General features: G+C 46.3%; 1 protein-coding gene across 2 annotated transcripts in view; it reads right to left on the minus strand.

Moving 5' to 3' along the window:
• KMT5B (lysine methyltransferase 5B) overlaps positions 1-19,230 on the minus strand; it is a 685,933-nt gene that overhangs the window by 322,206 nt on the left and 344,497 nt on the right. For both annotated transcript variants that reach the window (XM_069624095.1, XM_069624096.1), the window contains exon 5: positions 9,859-9,968. In XM_069624095.1, coding sequence (XP_069480196.1) covers positions 9,859-9,968 — 110 coding nt within the window. The remainder of the gene's footprint in view (positions 1-9,858; positions 9,969-19,230) is intronic.

The following is a 19,230-nucleotide window of genomic DNA, read 5'->3' on the forward strand; positions in this document are numbered from 1 at the left end:
TCTGTCTGGGTACCACAGGGGGTGTGGGAGGGGGTTTAGGCACCCTGGACTGAGTTGCCTCGGCAACTCAAGTCACACTCTGGTGTGATTGGCCCAGTGGTGAGCCGCCCGGCTCACCACTTAGCATGTTTGAGTGACAGCCAGGACTGGTGAATGGGGGTTTTCTGCATAAAAGCAGGGCTTTGGGGACTGGGACTTCAAATGTCGCCACAGGACCAAAGAATTTGAAGAGGGGAGAAGCTAAGCCGACCTGCAACGACACCACCAGTGGAGCCCTGCTGAACCGTCTCACCACTTTTCCTGACGACAGAGGAGATCTTCAATCCGAAGAGTCTTCTTCCTTTGACTGGTGGGGATAACCAGTTTGCCTGCCTTTTCGCCTTCCCGGATCATCTCGTGGCCACCTTGCCTGTGCCAAGCACCCCGGCAACCGGAATACCACGTTTTCTCCACTACCGCGAATAAAAGGGTAGTACCTTTTAACCGGAGAACTCCGCGGCTGGTTCCTTCCCTAGCAGTGCAACGACCTTCAGCCTTCCTCCACGTCGAGATCACCTCTTCCTCTGGATGACGCCGCGACTTGCACCTGCTGCCAGGAACAACTGCCCTCACTGGAGGATCCTCTCCACTTTAAAGGTACTGTGTCCGCCTGGCCTCCCTCGCAACGGTCTGTGTGGGGTGACTCTTAAAGCATCAACTTACCACTTGGGTTGGCCCTAGGCTGGCTAACTGAACTTTTCTAAACTGAACTGATTCCTTCCTGAACTCTCTGCAAGACTCTCCAAGCCTTTTAAACTGTGTGATCTTGGGCGCATTGGTGTTCTACTCTCTCCAAGAGGGAGCCTGGCCTCTGAACTTTTTGCTCACAAGTAGACTTTGACTTTCCTGCCTTGCTCAGTGCTTCTGAAGTATTGTGTTGTGTGCTGTTCCTAATTTCTGCCTTTTCCCTCCCTTTTTCTTAAACTTATTGGAGTGCCATCTTTAGTTAAGCGCTCACCTCTGTCTGGAAATAAGTGGTGTTAACTAAGACTTGTCTAATAAGGAATAAGGGATGTACATATGATAATAGTGACTGTGTTTTTTGAACTTACTTATAATAATAGTGCTAGAGTGTTTCTAATTGTGTCTTTAAATAATTATATACTTGATACCAAAGCTCTGGTCAGTGTTTGCTTGTGCTACTGTATTTTGGTACCTATCTTGTATACTCTATATACGGTCTAACTCTTCTTGAGAGAAGTCTGGCTGCTCAGCCACAGCTATCAGGTAAATCTGGGTGGTACAGACTGCTACCAATTGGGTTTACTGCCAACACCTGTAGTCTTAAGCCTTTTGCAGTGGTCCCTAAGGGAACTGCACAGGTTTCTGCCTAACAGCCACCTGAAGAGAACTGCGTCACATGCGTAGCTGAGGCAATTGCCTACTCAGGAGAGTCAGGGGGCTTAAGTATCAGTTTAGCCTTACAAGGAACCTCGGCAGAGCCGGTACTGGGTGGTCTCGGATGCTTAGTCGACATCTTCGAACCAGTATCAAAATTAGCCTCCAATGGAGGAACCTTGGACAAGCTGATACCAGAGGGAATGCGGTCCGTGACCCCCCCCTTCTTTGCCCCCTCGACAGAATCGGTACCACCACAACCCTGAGCGTGGGACGGTTGAGGGCGATACCTCACCGACAAGACCCTCAGAGAAGGCCTCTCAGATCTGTCGATATAGACTTTAGCCTCCACAAGAGGAACCTCAGGTTTCAACCTGGTACATAAAGCTCCCTTAAAAGGGGCCTCGAGTCGGGAGTCGGTACATACTTTAGCCTCCACAGGAGGAACCTCGGGTTTCAACTTTGTTACAACGGGGAAAGCTCCAGAAACGGAGACCTCAGGGTGAATCCTGGTATCCCAGCACCCATTCGAACTGGGCTTAATTTAGCACCGTAGTGGTGAACCTCAGAATAATGTCCGGTACTGGCACATCCGTCAGACCCTTGGAGGAATCGCTGCTACGCCTGTTAGGCCCTTGGGGCACCTCAGGGGAAACCCTGGTGACAGAGCTACAAGAAAGACTCAAAGTACTCCCTCATGGGGTCAGAGTGCATAAGTCTCTGAAACATCCCGAAAAAGGCATCCTCTGACGAAGAGGCTGCCAGGAAGCAAAAGCGTAGGTGTTAGCATGCCAGTTATAGGAAGGGCGGAACGGATTCACACACTCGCGTGGAAAAGGTTGTCCACCGAAAGGAAGATTCCTAGCACCCGTCGTCGATAGCGTAGGTGTGAGGGAAGAATCCACAATGGCTGCCGTAGACCACGCAGGAAGGCCTGCCATTTTGTGAACATCTGAGGAGAACTGTGTCATATGTGTAGATGAGGCAGTTGACTCCACAGATTGGTCAGGGGACTTGACTGAAATTTTAGCCTTGACACAAGGATCCTCGGCAGAGCCGGTACTATGGGGCCTTGGATGTTTACTGGACATCCTGTCCCTTGAATTAGCCTCCAAAGGAGGAACCTCTGCAATGCTGGTAACAGAGCAGTTACGGTCGTCTACCTCTCCCTGTGCCCCCTCAACAGAACCGGTGACTCCACGAGCGCGGGAAAGTTGAGGAATCCACCTCACAGACAAGGTCTTAACATGCCTCTCAGTTCTGTTGGTACACACCTTAGCCTCGTTAAGAGGAACCTCGGAACAGAGTCCGGTCTTAATAGCTCCCCCGAGAGGGACCTCGAACCTTGGTTTGGTACACAAAGCCTCAACGGAGGCCTCAGGGCGCACCCAGGTATCTGTGTGGGAAGCTCCTGACAAGCAGACCTCGGAATGAACTCCGGTACCCAACGCATCAGCACGACTATGCTGGCTATTAGCACCTGATCGGTGAACCTCGGATTGTGATCCGGTATAGGCAGGCCCCTCGCAGAAACCCTTGGAGAAAACCCCTGGTACGCCTATTAGGCCTGTGAGGCACCTCAGGAAAAACCCTGGTAGCAGAGCTTTTGAAGCCCCTCCTGGACCTGGAGGACCCCGGGAAGGAGTCCCCCCCAATCGGGGTGCCCTAATAACTAAGATACTACCTGGCCTTCTATTCTTTCCATCGATGAAGAGTTGGAAATGCGATGGAGGAACCTTCTGTAAGATCTCCTCCCACCGACGAAGACGGCACTGAAGTGCCCGGACCGAAAGGGAGTCACAGAAGAAACACGAGTCCCAACAGTGATCTGGTCCCAGATACTCCAAGCAGAGAGAATGGGGATCAGCCCTAGCGAAGCGACGTTCGCAAGAAGAACAGGTAGCAAATCCCAAACGATCCGGCATAGACGGAGGACTATGTGACTGCAGAACCGGAGCAGGAGAGAAGGACAACGGGAAGGAAAAAAGGTCTTCCCAGTGATGCAAGTGCGTCCAGCCCCGACCGCACGAGAAAAGGACTGAAGGGCGATGCTTGGGGCAGAGCTAAGGAGGGCGGGGTTACGGCCATGTGTGGCACCCCGAGTAAAAAGAGAAGGACACATTTTCAATTTGATGCTTTTTTTTTTTACAAAAGTGCTCCGGTCCCGTCCCACAGGACGGAATGTCCCAAAAGTATGGAGGAAAGGGGACGGGAAGTAGGAGTAAGTGAGCTGTACCATGAAATTAGTAAATAAAGGTATCCAAGTAAACACTTACACACTTAATGTTATAGTATACATTTTTATTTACATATAGACAAGGATAATAAGAATCTTTAAAAAGCAGCAACTAATAACATTAATCTCAAAGTTGGAATTCAATTCAAAAAGAGCAATAAAGTAGGTGAGTAAACTTTTCTTATGCTAAACATATTCCAGCACACTGAGTAACGCCATTTGAAGTCAGAATTAGCACTTATTTGTGATTATCATTACAATATGGAGTTTCAAAGAGGGAAATGTTAGATCAGAACATACTTTTTAAGGAGTAAAACAGTGAGAATCTCCCAGAGGGATGTAGGCAGTCTTTTATCCCAGAAAGAATAGTGTTCAACAAATTAAAACATGTAAGTGAACAAGCACTGCCAAAGCCAATAGGTTCAGAAGGGGGCCTTTAGGGAGCCAGGACTGCCAATGTCAATGGGCCAGTGCAAAGTTTCAATGCTCTCTTCTTAGAAAATGTTTTAAGATAGCCAGTAGTTCAGTAGAAAATCACAGGAGCTCAAGAGGCGCCACCTTAAAGAAGCACAAACTGGGAGGCCACTGCAGGTCAGCTGAGGTCAACTCAAAAGAGTTTAAAATAGTACTCTCCAAGCTAGGAAGCACCACAATTGGCAAAAGTGTACCCCAAGTCCCACAGTACCTGTGAATTGAAGAATTGGTTCCAGGTGGATGGCTTCCTGTTGCAGTGTAGCAGACCCATGTTCCTGGTCCTCGGGTGTGGTGACGAAAGGGAGGACGTCTGACGGGCTTTCGCAGCAGTACTCGGGAGACGGACTCTGCAGCAATGGATTCTCATTGATTCAACAGCCTTTTGTGATTTTGGTGCCTTTTTCTCATTGCCAAAGAATCACAAACAGCTCTGGTTGGAAGTTACTTGATCCCTCGGTCCTGGACTCTGGTGAGGGGACTCTGGATGAAGATGTCCTGCTTCAGTAGGGTCCTCTGGATGCCCACTTAGTTTTACAAGGATTCGCCCTTCCGAAGACAATGCACGCGATGATGGTCAGGGGTCCTCAGGCATTAGGCTTCTGCAGCCTTGGAAAGTCAGAGCAAGTAGGAGGTTGTGCAAAAATGAAGCTCGGTTTAAGGCTAGTTGGTCCCACAAGCCCGAGGGAGGAAATTGTCCTCTGCGGGTCTTCCCAATCGAAACGAAAATGGGGTCAGCAAAGCTGCAGGACTTCACTGGGCACTTTGCGGTCCAGGAGTGTTCTTCTGGCATCTCTTCACGTCTACTTTGTCAGATGTTGTCCTCCAGTGGTTGACTGCCTCCAGTCCCAAAATCCTCACCTTTTAAGCAAGTTCCCATTCATTCACAGCCCTAGGCTGTCAATAACCCAGCAGGGTGGCTGTCCTCCTGGACAGCTAGCCGGCCAATCAGAACTGGTTTCATTCAGGCACACCTTGAGACAAAGGACAGGGAAGTTTCGGAACCCTCCCTCACTTCCTGCCTTTCCAGACACACTGGCGCCTGGGCGGGCTTCAGAGCGGAAGCCCGCCAAAGGCAAAATGCGCAAAGGATTCAACCCTGATTCAAACAAAAGAGTAAAAGCCCAGAAGGGACTAACTCACAAGTAAATAGAAGACAAGGGCCATTTTGCGAAAATGTTCACACTTGGGTGCTGCACTGCAGCTGAGAAATCTGCCTGCAGATACATGGTACAAGGTAGTAAAAAAGAAACCACTACCACCAGACTTTCAAGTTTAACAAAATGGTACATGAGAAGTGGGATAAGGAGTTACTATGTAACCCCCCCGTCCCCAGCACTCCACATAGGACGGTGTGTGCTGGACCCACAAACGAAAAGGTAAGCAAGACAAAAGTCATCTTACTATTCTTAGGAACAGTAGTTCACCCAAGAAAATGCACCAGTACAAGGTGTTGTGTGTCACAATGCAAAAAGTAGATGCCTATGGAGTTTACCAGACTCCATTAAACAGTGAGAGAAACAAAATCCTAGTCGAAAAACACATGAGGGAGTGGGGGAAAAAAGTCCCACTCACTCAAGAGTAAAAATAAAAAAGCCAGCAAAAGAGTGGGGGTCTCGAAGGTTAAAGGAAATTGGCACAGAAATGAAAAATCTCCCCAACCTTCTCCCTCCGTCTATGCCAGGTTTTAGAGGGCTGCTTCTGTTAGTTGACAGATTTTTAATAATGTAATAATCCTATCAAAAACTGGTTAGAAATCGGATTAGAACAAGCAATGTCACCAGAGGTTGGTATGGCATTGAAACTGCAGTGCAAACTGATCTGCATATTAGATAAGATGCTTTACAGTACATGTATAGATGTAAAAGACTAAGACAGTTGTCTTTGTTTTACTACAAGATTGCATGCAAAGACGGCATTGGAAACTGCAGTCCAAAGGTACATTTTTTTTTCTGAAGTCATTTCATACAAGAGCCTGTTGGAAATCTGAGTGCCAGCTGCACTGTGACAAATATCAACAAGACCAAAGAACTCTACTTTCCGATTGTCAACTTGATGAGGAGTGTTCACAACGGTCTGATTTTCTAGTCTTTTTCCTGCAGTCAGAAGGACTCGCTCCCCGTTCCCCTTCAGCTGCAACTCACTTATGGTGTTCTGCTCTTAGTACCGCATATGGCTATATGGGCAAGGGGACTAAAAAGTAGGTTAGTGGCATCTACATGTTTCATCTTTGGATATGTGCCCTCTTATGGTAGCCATTTAACTACTATGTGCCTAAGTAGCCTCAGGCCACAAAGGTGGCATGCTTGTCGATATAGACTTTTATTGAACTTAAAATAAGGAAGAACCCTACCTCTCCCTATGACTAAGAGAGGTTTCCCTGCCTCAACCAAACCTAAGGCCAATGTCAGAATGTCCGTTAAATGTAAAAGGTTCCATGTCTTGTGTTCTAAACCTATTAGCGTTCCTTACACTTCAACAGAAAATTATAACTTAACTACACCCTGCTTCAAACAGGATGATTCCCTTCTTCGGGATGCTTTAGGCAGTTCAAAGTTCCATGCGCCAAAACAATATTGCCAAGGCGTCTCCCTTCCCCAAGCGTTCCTCAGTTTCTCTTTATCAATAGTCTCTTTATCACAGTTCTGTCTTCTGCAAAAGGATATGACTCCTTTCCTCTGGTCTTCTCAGGATTTGTGCCAAAAGGGTCTTTCGCTCCCCATTGACTTTTTTCCATGACTTGTGCCAAAGGGTCTCTTCACTTGGGCTTCTCGCAACTTGTGCTAAAGGTTATTTTTCTCTGGACTGCTGTCCTTTATGCTTAAGGTTCTCTTCCCCAGGACTTCTCGTCTCGTTTAGTTGGTTCCGACCCCCTTGTTCAACACTGCAATGTCTCATAACTAGGCCTGGTTCACTAACTTGCCAAGCCTCCCTTTCAGTGAATTTGGGGTGCTCTTTCAGCCCCTCCGCTCTCAATTGGCCTCTCTTGATGCTTGGGTCTTTGACCCCTCTTTCAGTTGTAAAATGTTTAACTAGACCTGGTTCACTACCCTGCCAAGCCTCTCTTTCAGTCTGTCTGGGGTGCTCTTTCACCTCCTCTGCTCTCTATTGTCCTTTCTTGGTGCTTGGATCTCTGACCCCTCTTTTCAGTTGTGCAATGTCTCTTAACTAGGCCCGGTTCACTATCCTGCCAGGACTTTCTTCCAGTGTCCCAGGGGCGCTTTCAGCCCCTCCGTTCTCCACTATAGCCTCTTTTCAGTCCCACTGTAATAAGGAAGAGGACTCTGCACTTCCTCCCAAACACAGCCTCTGGGGTATCCTGGGCTTTCATGATCCCCCTCAGCATACCTTTGTACTTGGTCTGCGAGAGCTTTGGTCCTCGGCAACACTGGACAGCTTCTGCTGCTTCCCCTGGGCTCTCGTGGTCTTCGTTCTGTGTTTGGTGGCTGTACCAGGCTGGTTTCTCTTTGCATGTCAAGTCTCGCCTGGCCCACTCAGGCAGCTTTGCGTCTGCCACCGGACACTGGATCCCGCAATCTGATAAATCGTGGTGCTTCCCCGCCTTGCCTTCTCTGCCTCTCTGTTCCAAGTAGGTGGGTTTGCCACAGCACCGCTCCTCTGTGTTCTGCTCCAGGGCAGTAAGCTCCTCTGGGGCAAGACAGACTCCAAGGGGAGTCCCTTGTCAGTTTTTATGTCCTGACTGCTTTCTAGCTTCCAATAGCTATCAATTACGCGCAGGCCTCTGCATCACCCTGCTCTTCCTCTTTATAGTACTTTTGAAGTTATCCATATTGACTCTTCATCGTCATAGTGTTATGTGGCTGATAAACACAATTACTATGCATAAAGAAATTAGTGGAAGCAAGAGGAGAAAGAGAGGATGGGGTTATCTGAGTCCCACATATAGGGCTGGATGCCTCATCTTTTACAGCATGATGGTGTGTAGAACGCATTGTCCCTCGCCAGTCCTCACCTCTCCGAGGGGGTGTGGGCGGTGGGTCCCTAGCCATGGGATCCTCCCACTAAGTGCCCCCATTAGTGGGACAATCGAGTAGCAGCCTCACCTCCCTGACCCCAGGGGAAGGGCCCCCGTCCGGGGAGAAGTAACAATATTGAGGGATTTGTCACACTGCCAAGGCATTTTAAGAATTATATAAGCTAGCCATTTTGTTTTCTGACATTTTTTTCTTTTGACCATAAGGAATGGCCCTCATTGTCATTCTGTCCATTTAGGCTCTTTGCAGATCCTACTAAGGCACCCTTTTTGTGATTTGGACTAGATCATGGTCTCTCCCAGATAGCTCTATCCACATCTGTGAGGTGTACCTGAATGTAAGACGTATGGCTGGCCAATCCTGTGTGCGTGTGTGTAAGAGAGAGCAGGGAGACCCTGAGCCATTGTACAGACAGGTCCTGCTGTCTCAGCGGAGTAATCGGTCCCCACCTGAGCAGCGCCTCTGAGGTTCATCAAAGTGCTCCCCATCTCTTCTGCTGCTAGGCCTTCATTGCTGTGGATTGCCTGGAATAGATCTGCCTTGGTCTTGGATCCCATGGTTCTGCCATCTTCTTAGACTCGGAAACCTGAACTGCCGTCTAGCCAGACCTAACCCAGACACTAAATGTGACCTGTCCACAGCACTTCTGTGAATTCTTTGGGTAATTCTTTCGCTACCCCATATGCCTCAGACCGGCATGCTGTCACTGGTTCTTTTTTGTTGAATCTCTGGGCTTTGTGTGCAATAAATGGTGAAGAACCCACTGATCGCAGCAGAATTCAATGGATTGGTAGTCCACTCTGCAGGCATCTGATCCCATCACACCAGAGTCTGTACCTCTTCTAGCTGGGGCCACAGGACTCACCAGCTAAATGGTTGCTACCTCTTTCACTCCGGGACCTGTAATTAAATAATACTTACCTTGTAACTACAACTGTGGGTGTACTACAGACTTTGTTCCGATCATTTGCAGGAACAAACTTTCTAGAATTTCTAAAACCCCCTTAAAGTACCACTGTGTTACTTTCCTGTAAACAGTCTATGTCCCATGGGTTCTGGAGTTTTTAAAGCATTCACTGTATTCATTTACTGGTTATTTTCTATGCCCTTTAGCATGTGAAACCGTTGCAAATCACTTACTTAAACAGCATGTAAATCAGTCAAACAGTATTATCTTTTCCCTACTGGTTTTAAATGTGCATTTAGTGCGTTTATTTGACCCATTAATGTTTTTATAATACATTTGATCCATTTTTAAAGTACTTACTGTGTGCAGATCTTTAACATGTGACTTTATACTAAATATTATATTATTCATGCTTGTGTTATTAGTGATTTAGTGATTATTTCTATTAATGCACTCCCCACCAAAGAGCGAGGTTAGACTGCGTTGTCATGTTACCAATGTGAGAGTAAGGAATAACTTGTCAGAAACTGTCCATTCACAGGTTTTTTTTTTAACTCCTCATCATAGAACATCAGAAAAACCTACCTAACAGTAGGACACAAAGACCAATTTACAGAGAATTCCTACTTATGCTATTCTTGCTGGTCTAGCTGTACACCCATGTTAAAAGAACACATTTCCCAAACATAAATGAGATCATCGCATTACATTTAGAAAATAACAATAAGTAGGGTGTAAAGCAAAATTACTTTTCAGAGAAAGTCAGTAAAACCGATTAAAATATCCAACTACAGCAAAACCATTTAAAAATCTATTTTTAAAAACAAGATTTATGGAGGTTACAGGATATAAGTTAACGCTATGATGCTTACCATTCCTTTGTTGCAACAATTTTGGCTCCATTTTGCTCGGATGAATATCGGTTACAAGGCAATAGTTCAAATCCACTTTCAGTTGCAAACATTCGCAAGTAAATTAATACCTAAAGTATACCATGAAAGGAATAGGATTGCTTACAATTATTACCATTGCATTTGAATTGCTATACGAGACACTAGCCACCTATACACTGCACAATTAACAATTGCTATTACACAGTTTATGATTTCCTTTTTACATGATAGAATGAATTGCAATGTGATGAATAGCCAAGTGCTTTTATTTCAAAATACTTTAGTAGCTTGTGCGATTCCATCTCTGTGCCTTTTGTGACCATAAAAAAGAAGTCCATCTTAACGTGTAATTTAGGAAGAAACCTTTTCAGCACACCAGCATCTACCAATGCATAACCAAGGGAGCCAAACTTTGCAGTCCAATTAACTAAGAAAACAGGAGCAGAAAGAAGGACAGGTGAGTTCTGAACACAAGGAAGTTTCCAAGATAGGAAAAATAAAAGTCACTTACCAGTAAATAATATCTTTTTGATTACTTGCATGTGTGTTGGTTATAGTTTGTCTCTCTGTGTGAGAGAGGGTATGCCCAGACGTGGGTCCCATGGTCACTGCGCCACAAGGAACAAGATGCACCTCACAGATGAAGCCCAACAAGGACAAAACATGTCTGTGGTTGCTTGTGTTTCTGTGCAGAGGGGGACCTGGCCTAGTAGTTCGGGCTGGGCGGTTCCGGTTGGTGGCAGTACCTGACTGATTTGCATATGGCTGGATCCCTTTTGCAATGGTGCAGACAGGCTAAAAAATGGTGGTGTGGAAGGTTGCTCAGAGCAATGCCAGCGCTTCAGATTTATTCAAAACCTTCCACCCATCACTTTTTTAGACTATTGTTTAAATGTACATAATTTAACAGTAATAGTATTTCTGCAGGCTGACATTTTTTATTTAGAGTCGTGTGCTGTGCATAGGCCTCTATCTAGTGATTGGTCCTGAGTATTATACCTTAGCTTCGGCGTCCACACGGGTTTTCCTGTTACAGGAACTATGTATGACTTGCCGCAGCTACACACAACGCCTTACCGTATAAGCCTACTTCTGATTGCTTTCACCTGAGTGTCTATGACTTTTATAACATAACACAGTATTATTTAAGAGCCATTCCATCATCTAAAGTTTTAAAAAATGAAGACACTACTATTCATCAAACACCCCAAACATTCTAAGCATCTTGCCTGCTGCCTTATGTGGGGGAGGTTACTTCCCTCCACTACCTTAAAGCAAAACTAATAAATGTTATCCGTTTCTTTCTACTTGGCCCCCTTCTCCAACTTTTCTCATACAGCAGCAAGGCTGGGACAGGAGATCTTTTTGATCCTCGCTACCAGTTTGCCAGTATTTCTTTTGAAAATAACACCAAACACATGTACCTCTACCAACATAACATAATACTGCTTTGCAATTGCAGGTAAACCGTCCAAATTATGAGTTGGTGTTATTCTCAATCATGAAGCATCATAGTACTTTATTGGGGTTCAAAAGGACTTAGTGTAAAGTTGAGAAAATCCCTCCTGCCAAATGCAAGAGGCATTCCCTCTACTTTCCTACAAATCTCATAAAATGGTAGTGTGGTACATGTGGCAAAAAATCTGTTATGCCACTTTTTTGCCATACTCATAATAAGCCCTATGTATTTAGACCTACAGTAAGTCTTTTTTTGAAAATATCATTAGGGTGTCCTTTTACACAACCGTCGAAGCCCTGCTTTGCCAGAATAGCACCCCAACCTCCATTTTCTTAAATTCGGCACACATTAAAATCCAAGGCAGTCACCCTCCAGGGAGGCTTGAAGCGTGGCTTATGAATCGATACAAAAATGATGCTGGAGAACATATTTACAGGTAAGAACGTACGAAAGTCTTTTTCCCCAGTATTGGATCTTTTAGACTTGCATGCTTTTTTTTTTATAAAACGCTAACAATGTGTTGAAGATATTTTCAAGGACTGCCTGCCTTCACATCTCAGCCTAGGGATGAATGGCTAAAGAATACTTGAAATATTTCCATGCCACTGCTTTGAAAACGTCTCAATATCATTCTCACCAGATACACCATAATTGCTGCTCGTTTTCTAGGAGGTTTTGTTATTGCTCAATATGCCACATAGAACTGTTGTTGGACTGCAGTCCGTTTTGTCAACTTGAGGCTCTTTTTACATCCATGGGACAAGAGTGTTCTTTCAGTTAATGTCAAAAGGTTTTGAAAGAAAACTTAGGAAAATATTTGATTCACATGAAATTCAGAAACATGAAAAGGCAAGTCTGATTTAGGCCAAATGCAATGTCTTTAAATACAGTTGTTGGGCATAAACCTTAAATGAGTGCTACCTTGTCATCATCCTGGGACAATGTATTGCTCCTCAACCGAGAAAGCTCAATTTCACTGACAATGTGGGTAGATAAGTAATGCCACCAAAAACAGTTTTTCATGTGGGGAACTTGGACTGAAATGATTGTGCAGACATTAGCCAGGTCAATACTCCTCTAATCTACAATACAGGAGGTTGAGTAAAGACAAACAGCAATCCTCCAAGAGAAGAGAACAGATGATGGCGTTTGTGGAGCGCACACTTGTGAATGTGCTGTGATGTCCATGCACTCTTTCAAGGTTGTTGAGTTACCAAACTTTGGGTAGTAGGCCTGTAACACCTACGAACCCAAGAAATGTGGAAAATGATGAGGATGACAGTTCAGAGACTAATAGCATTAAAGCACCACCCAGGGATTGAGCCCTTTAAATCAGGTTTACTGCGCCATTATTATGCCCGATGGGAATCACAATTTATGACCCAGTATGCTAAGCCAACATTACGGCGCATGCATAGAGCACATCCTTAACAGTAATATGCCGTCATTGATATGGATCTATTTACAATCTTGACCTCACCTACAGCTCCATCAAGGGTTAACTGAAAGAATCGCGCCTCTATGAAAGCGCGCATATTAGTAACAAAATAGCCTTGATCACGACTCTTTGTCGAAACACGTGTCGGCTGAACAACAATTATAACATTAAACTGTACTAACAATGAATACATCCAATTTAATGTATTGGTGATCTATTGAAGAGTTTTTAGCAAGAATAACATATTCAATAATAAGTTCAACAGGGAAGAGCGCGACAAGAGCATCATATCTGTCTTGCACTTTCTTTTTACTAGGTGTTAGTGGGTACGCCTGGCTTCCTATACTAGCAATACAGCTCAATCCCACACATACTTCAGAGGTAGGCAAAGCGCATACATAGGCCCTTTACCCACAATCATACACTTTAGAGACTAACTCCATTCTGGAAGAGGAGTTAGAGGGGTCTCAGGTCAGAAACCCCACTTTGCCACAGCCTGCCCTTTTGCCTCAACCCCCCATGTCAACCTGGACCCCACAAGGTCCAACATTGAGCCCAGAATGTGTTTCTCTTGAGATGAAGAGAATTGAGTTGGAAGCCAAAAGATTAGATGCCCAAAGAGAAGCCAAACATCAAGATATCAGAATCAGGGAAATGGAAATGTAGCATGCACTGGATATGAAAAGATTGTCTATTGAATCTAGTTCCCTCCCAGGGTCCTCTAGGTCTTCCCGCCCCAAGGGGTCTTGTCTGCCCAAAGAAACAGCAAGTACGTATGATGTGAAACTTGATATTTTTGATTGGTTGAATGCTTTTGAATATAATCATGGGTTTCAGGGTGTCAGGGAATGCTTTAATTCCCTGGCTTTTGTCTAGGCTCCAGCGGATGCAAGTGATGCTGTGAGGGGATTGAGTGAGCCTGAGAAACAAGAGTATGAAAATATAAAGATGGCCCCAATAACCAGATTTGGGAATACTCCTTCCCAGTACCTTAAGAGGTTTAGGACCCTCAAAAAGACTAATGGTACCCCATGGCCTACCTGGGTGTGTGAATGTTTGAAAAACCTAGATGGTTGGGTTAAAGGTTACAGAGTGAACACCTTTGAAGGAATGAGAAGTCTATTTCTATTAGAATCTATTTTTGATGCCTGCTCTCCTGAGCTGAGACAACACTTGACTGACTCAAATGAGATTGATCGCAAAAAGTTAGCAAAGGAAAGAAGAAAGGTATCACATCTGTTCAAAGGACAAGGTCATCTCGAAGAGGACAGTCCAAGGTCACACCAGTGAACCCTCCCCTAGCTGAGGCTGATTGGGGGGACCAACCGGAAAGTGGTGAAACAGCTACTCATGAAACACAGCTCGATGACGCCCTGCCCTATGTTGGAGATCTGGATCCTAAAGACCATCCTGAACTGCAGTCTTTATTGGCAGAAGGTGTACCCTCTAGGGCAGACTTCAGCAGAGGTGAAAGAAAGTGTCCTACTCTTGAAGGTCTTCGCCAACAGGCAGCTTCTCAGCTGGAAGGGCAAGAGCCAGGGAAGCATAGGCTGTACTGAGAGGATGGCCTCCTCTACAGTGACTTGTAGTGCCCCAGGTGGTGAGACACCAGTTCCAACAGTTAGCCCTTGAGATCCCTCTGGCTGGTCACTTGAGCTTCAAGAAGACCAAACAGAGGCATCTCTGTATTTCTACTGGCCCAAGATGGGGTCTGATGTAGGAGCGGTCACACTTGTCAGACTTCTGGAAAGAGTGGAGCCAAGAAAGTGGCACCCTTCGCGCCTCTCCCAGTGGTTTGAGTTCCTTTTGAGAGGGTAGAGATTGACATTGTTTGTCCCCTTGACCCTCCCACTTCTTCAGGCAACTGATTTATATTAGTTGTGGTAGACCATGCTACCAGGTATCCTGAAGTCATATCTAAGAGGAATGTTACTGCTCAGTCAGTGGCTAAGGCCCTCCTTGGCATTTTTTTTTACGAGGGTTGGTTTTCCTAAGGAGGTCATTTCAGACAGGGGGTCAAATTTGATGTCCCACTACATGCAGACCATGTGGAAAAACAGTGGCGTGACCTACAAGTTCAAAACAGCCTACCATCCCCAAACCAATGGGTCGTGGAGAGGTTTAATAGAACTATGAAGAGCATGATAGGTGCTTCAAAAGAACCCCTTAGAAGAAAGTGGGACCTTCGACTGCCATGCCTTCTCTTTGCTTATAGAGAAGTCCCTCAAGAAGGGGTTGGTTTCAGCCCCTTTGAGCTGCTCTATGGTCATCCGGTTAGAGGTCCTTTGGCCCTAATCAGGGAAGGGTTGGAGAGTGCTCCTCCCCTCAAGCCAGTGAGAGTCACTGACTATGTGCTAGGTCTCCAAAGTAGAATGGCACAAATGATGACAGAAGCTTCTAATAAGTTGAAAGCAGGTAAGGCTCTGGCCAAACATTGGCATGACCAGACGGCCATCATGGAGTTTACTCCAGACCAGCTTGTTCTAGTTATGGTACTTGCAAATTAACAAGGGGGTCCTGGGAGTCCCTCTGCCAGACATTAGTCCTGGTTATGAGAGACTTACCCAGAGTCTTTAGCTAACTATCTTTCACAGAGAAGAAATGTCCCAAACATATCAGTCTTTGTCCTGCCCTGGGGCAGTCCAGCACCAAAATGCTAGGCAATTCTCTTCTGACCAAGAGTACCAACAGAAACCCCAGACACGTGTTTCGGTCTGGTTGGACATCATCAGTAGGGTGGATCTGTGCCTCTCTAAGAATAGTGAGCAAGGGGTCCACGTCGGAATTCCCCTAGTAATTTAGGGTGAGACCCAAAGTTACTTAAATATGCAAATTAACAAGGGGAATCCAGACGTGGACCCCTTGCTCGCTATTCTTAGAGAGGCACAGCTCCTCCCTTTTGATGAGGTCCAACCAGACCGAAACAGGTGTCTGGGGATGCTGTTGGTACTCTTGTTCAGAGGAGAATTGCCTAGCATTTTGGTGCTGGACTGCCCCAGGGCGGGACAAAGACCGATATGTTTGGGATATTTCTTCTATGTGAAAGATAGTGAGGTAAAGACTCTGGGTAAGTCTCTCATAACCAGGACTAATGTCTGGCAGAGGACTCCCAAGACCCCCCATTGTCAATTTTCTAGTTAAGGTACTTACAAGGCAGATGACCTTACAGGACAAATAGATTGGACCCTTCAAGGTTGTGGGAAAACCTGGAGAGGTCAATTATTTAATGGACTTGGGCAATCCAAAGGAAGCCCCCAGGGTCCATCACACTAACCGCCCAAAGGCATATGTTTCCAGACCAGAACTACCGTACAGACTGAAGCTTCTAATACAGGAATAGGTGCAGTTTTGAGTCAGCTGGATGAGAAAGGCAGGGAACACCCTATCTGCTTCATCAGTAGGAAACTGAAGGACCGTGAAGCAAGGTGGGCAACTATTGAACGTGAGTATTTTGCCGTTGTGTGGTCTCTGAAGAAGTTAAGATCATACTTGTATGGATCTACTTTTGTCATTCAGACAGACCACCAACCATCGAGATGGTTAGTGCAGATGAAGGGGAAAATCCTACATTATTAAGGTGGTCAATCAGCCTCCCTGGGTTTGATTTCACCATAGAACACAGGTCAGGGTGCAATCACCAAAATGCTGATGCTCTCTCCAGAAAGTATGACCGCCTGGATTAGGAGTTTCATCAAGGAGTGGATTAAATCCTCCTTTCCCTTAGTCTGGGGGGATGAGTGATGGGGAGAATTCTCATTTCTGTGCTAATTCCCTTCTACCTTAAAGACCTCCAGCTCTTTTGCTTGACTTTAGGACTTTTAATTTTTATCCTGAGAGTGTGAGACCTTATTCCCACTCTCTCATGCATTTTTCTTAGATTTGAACCCTGTGTTTCTTTTGGTTTTGGAGTCTGACAAACTCCATAGGCATCATCTTTTTGTCTTGTGACATACAGCACCTTCAGTGCAGTGTCACAGAGAAGTCCTTTGGATTTCTGCTAAGGTTTAAATACCTTCTCTTGGATAAACTATTGTTCCCAAGAGTTGTAAAGTGAAATGTACTTTACCTCCTTTTTTCTCTTTGTAGACCCAGCACACACCATCTTATGCGGAGTGCTAGGGCTTACTTAGTATCCCCTTTGTCTACATTCTCATGTAACTTTTTTTATGTTACCTTTAGTACAATTAATGGCTGGTGGTATCATTGTGCATTTTTACCAGACACTGACTCCTCAACTGCAGTATTGCACCCATGGGTGCCCATTTTGTCAAAATGGCCCGGTCTTCTTTTTTTGCCCTTTCTTGCTTGTAAGGTCCTTCTTGAGATGTACTCTGTGCGCCAAACCAGGTTTGGTCCCTTTGTTTGTTTTGTCTTTGGCGGGATTCACAGGTGAAGCCCGCCTCTGGCTCCAGCGTGTCTGGCAGGGAAGGACGCAAGGGAGGTTCCCGAAACTCCCTGTGCTTAGCCTCCTTGGTTACAGGAATGCATCCAAAGGTGATTGGCTGGCTGGCTGTCCTTGATGAACAGCCACCCTGCTGTGGGAGTAACAGGCTGTGAATGAATTGGAGAAACTTGTATAAAAGGCGAGATCCTTTGGAAGGAAGGCAGAGTCGACCACTGGACGAAAGAACCGAAGAAGACCTGGAAGAAAAGCTTGCTGCGCCCTCCTGGACCGTTGGTTTTCCTGGTGAAGCCCTGGTGCAGTGCTGATGCTCCAAATTTTCGACTAGAGAAGCCCGGACCAGACGACTTCTTCCCTTGGGTTGGTGGGACCAACTGACCCCAAGACGAACTTGACTGGAACCCCCCCCCTCCCTGCTGGCGGTACTTCTTTGCTGGCGCTGACCTTCAAACTGTAGTCCCCAGACGTCATCCTTCTTGGCCCCACGACTGAGGCCCAGGAACAACAGCATCTGCAGGACTACAACAGGAACAGAAGCCAGCTGGAACCTTTTCTTCAGACTCAAGGTACTGTGTAACTAGGGGTACTTACCTCTTGTTGTGTGTAGCTTGCTTGCTCTCACTGGAGACTTGCATTAGCTGCCATTTGCAGAGTTGCTTGCATCTTTGCTTTTCACAAGCCTCCCAGCTTGTGGCCCAACAGTGATTATTTTTACAACAAAACCCTCTTTAACATTGTGCAAGACTTTTGTGCTATCTTCCAGAAGTGCCTCAGCTTCCCTAGACTTTGCTCAATTGACATTGGATGTTCCGGCACCCTGAAGACGCTTCTTATCCTCTGACTTTGTGTTTATCTGTCCCTCAAAAAGTCATACATAAGTTACTTGTATAGCTGGGTAATGGTTAACCTATATTTCATTGGGGTATTGTGAAGTGCTTACCTGTTTGGAGAAACTTGTTAACCTTTGTTTTCTTCCCTCACCTATTCCTTTTTCCACAACCTCAGTATTGCATTAAGTGTAAAAGTGATATATCAATGTCCACAGTGTCCTAGCAATTGAAGTCACCTCAGGGTGTAGAAAGTGTGTGTGGGGAGACCACCAGGGGGCGCAGGCTGCATGGAAGCCTGAAGGCTCAGCTCCCCGCGAACCACCGGCAAATGGCAAAATTCAGGAGTCTCCCCAGCATGCAAATAACTGAAACGCTATGCCTGTGAAGTAGAGGGGGTCGGACATCGCCGGTTTAAGTTACGAGGGGATTCGGACCAGCTTACCCAGAAAACATTGCAGAACAAGCAGCCCCATCCGTCAGAGGAGGAGGCCACCATCGGAGAAACACGGTACCCGCACCGAGACGTCTGGTGGCGCTGGTCCAGGCGGTTGATAACCCGAGGCAGGGCCGATTGCGGAGGACGGCTGGAAGCGAACCAAGAGCACTGCAAGGCCCTTGAATCCTGCAGTGTACCCCAGAAAGCAATCTGCATAATACTGGAGGTGGCGCTCTCACCTCCCTCATCGAGGTCGCAGCAGCCAGCAGTTTCGGAGGCAGCAGAACCCACAATCAGCTTTCTTGGAAACGAGCTGTGGCCACTGGTGTGGCACAATCGAACGCCTCTGGGGAGGCACCTACAACGGAGATAGCGGTGGAGCGACCTGTCCTCAACGAAACAGAGCAGCCATCCCCACGGTGGCTCCTCCGGAGAACTGCGTCCACATGAGGAGATGGTGGCAGCGGCAGCTTCTACCCGGTGCCTCTCCCAGCTTCTACCCAGTGCCTCTCCCCCTCGGCAGACACCCCCCTCAAGAAACAGAGTGGGGGCAGCAAGTAAGAAGACAGGGGTGCCGCATGCAACCACTGACAGAGTGGGAACTCGCCATTTGGGGGTGCAGTTGCCCGGACCCAGCATTACTGCCTCAGGGAAAGGAGGAGCTGCACCAAATAATTCAGTGAGCTCTGCGGCAGCACCAATTGTAATGCTCATGGGGGCTGCAGAGCGGGCACCGGCGCCTCAAGAAGTCTCCTCCTAGCCGCTCTGAGCCACATCGTGAGGTAA

Source organism: Ambystoma mexicanum, chromosome 11 (genome assembly GCF_040938575.1).
Source record: "Ambystoma mexicanum isolate Mex_15411 chromosome 11, UKY_AmexF1_1, whole genome shotgun sequence".
Lineage (NCBI taxonomy): Eukaryota > Metazoa > Chordata > Amphibia > Caudata > Ambystomatidae > Ambystoma > Ambystoma mexicanum.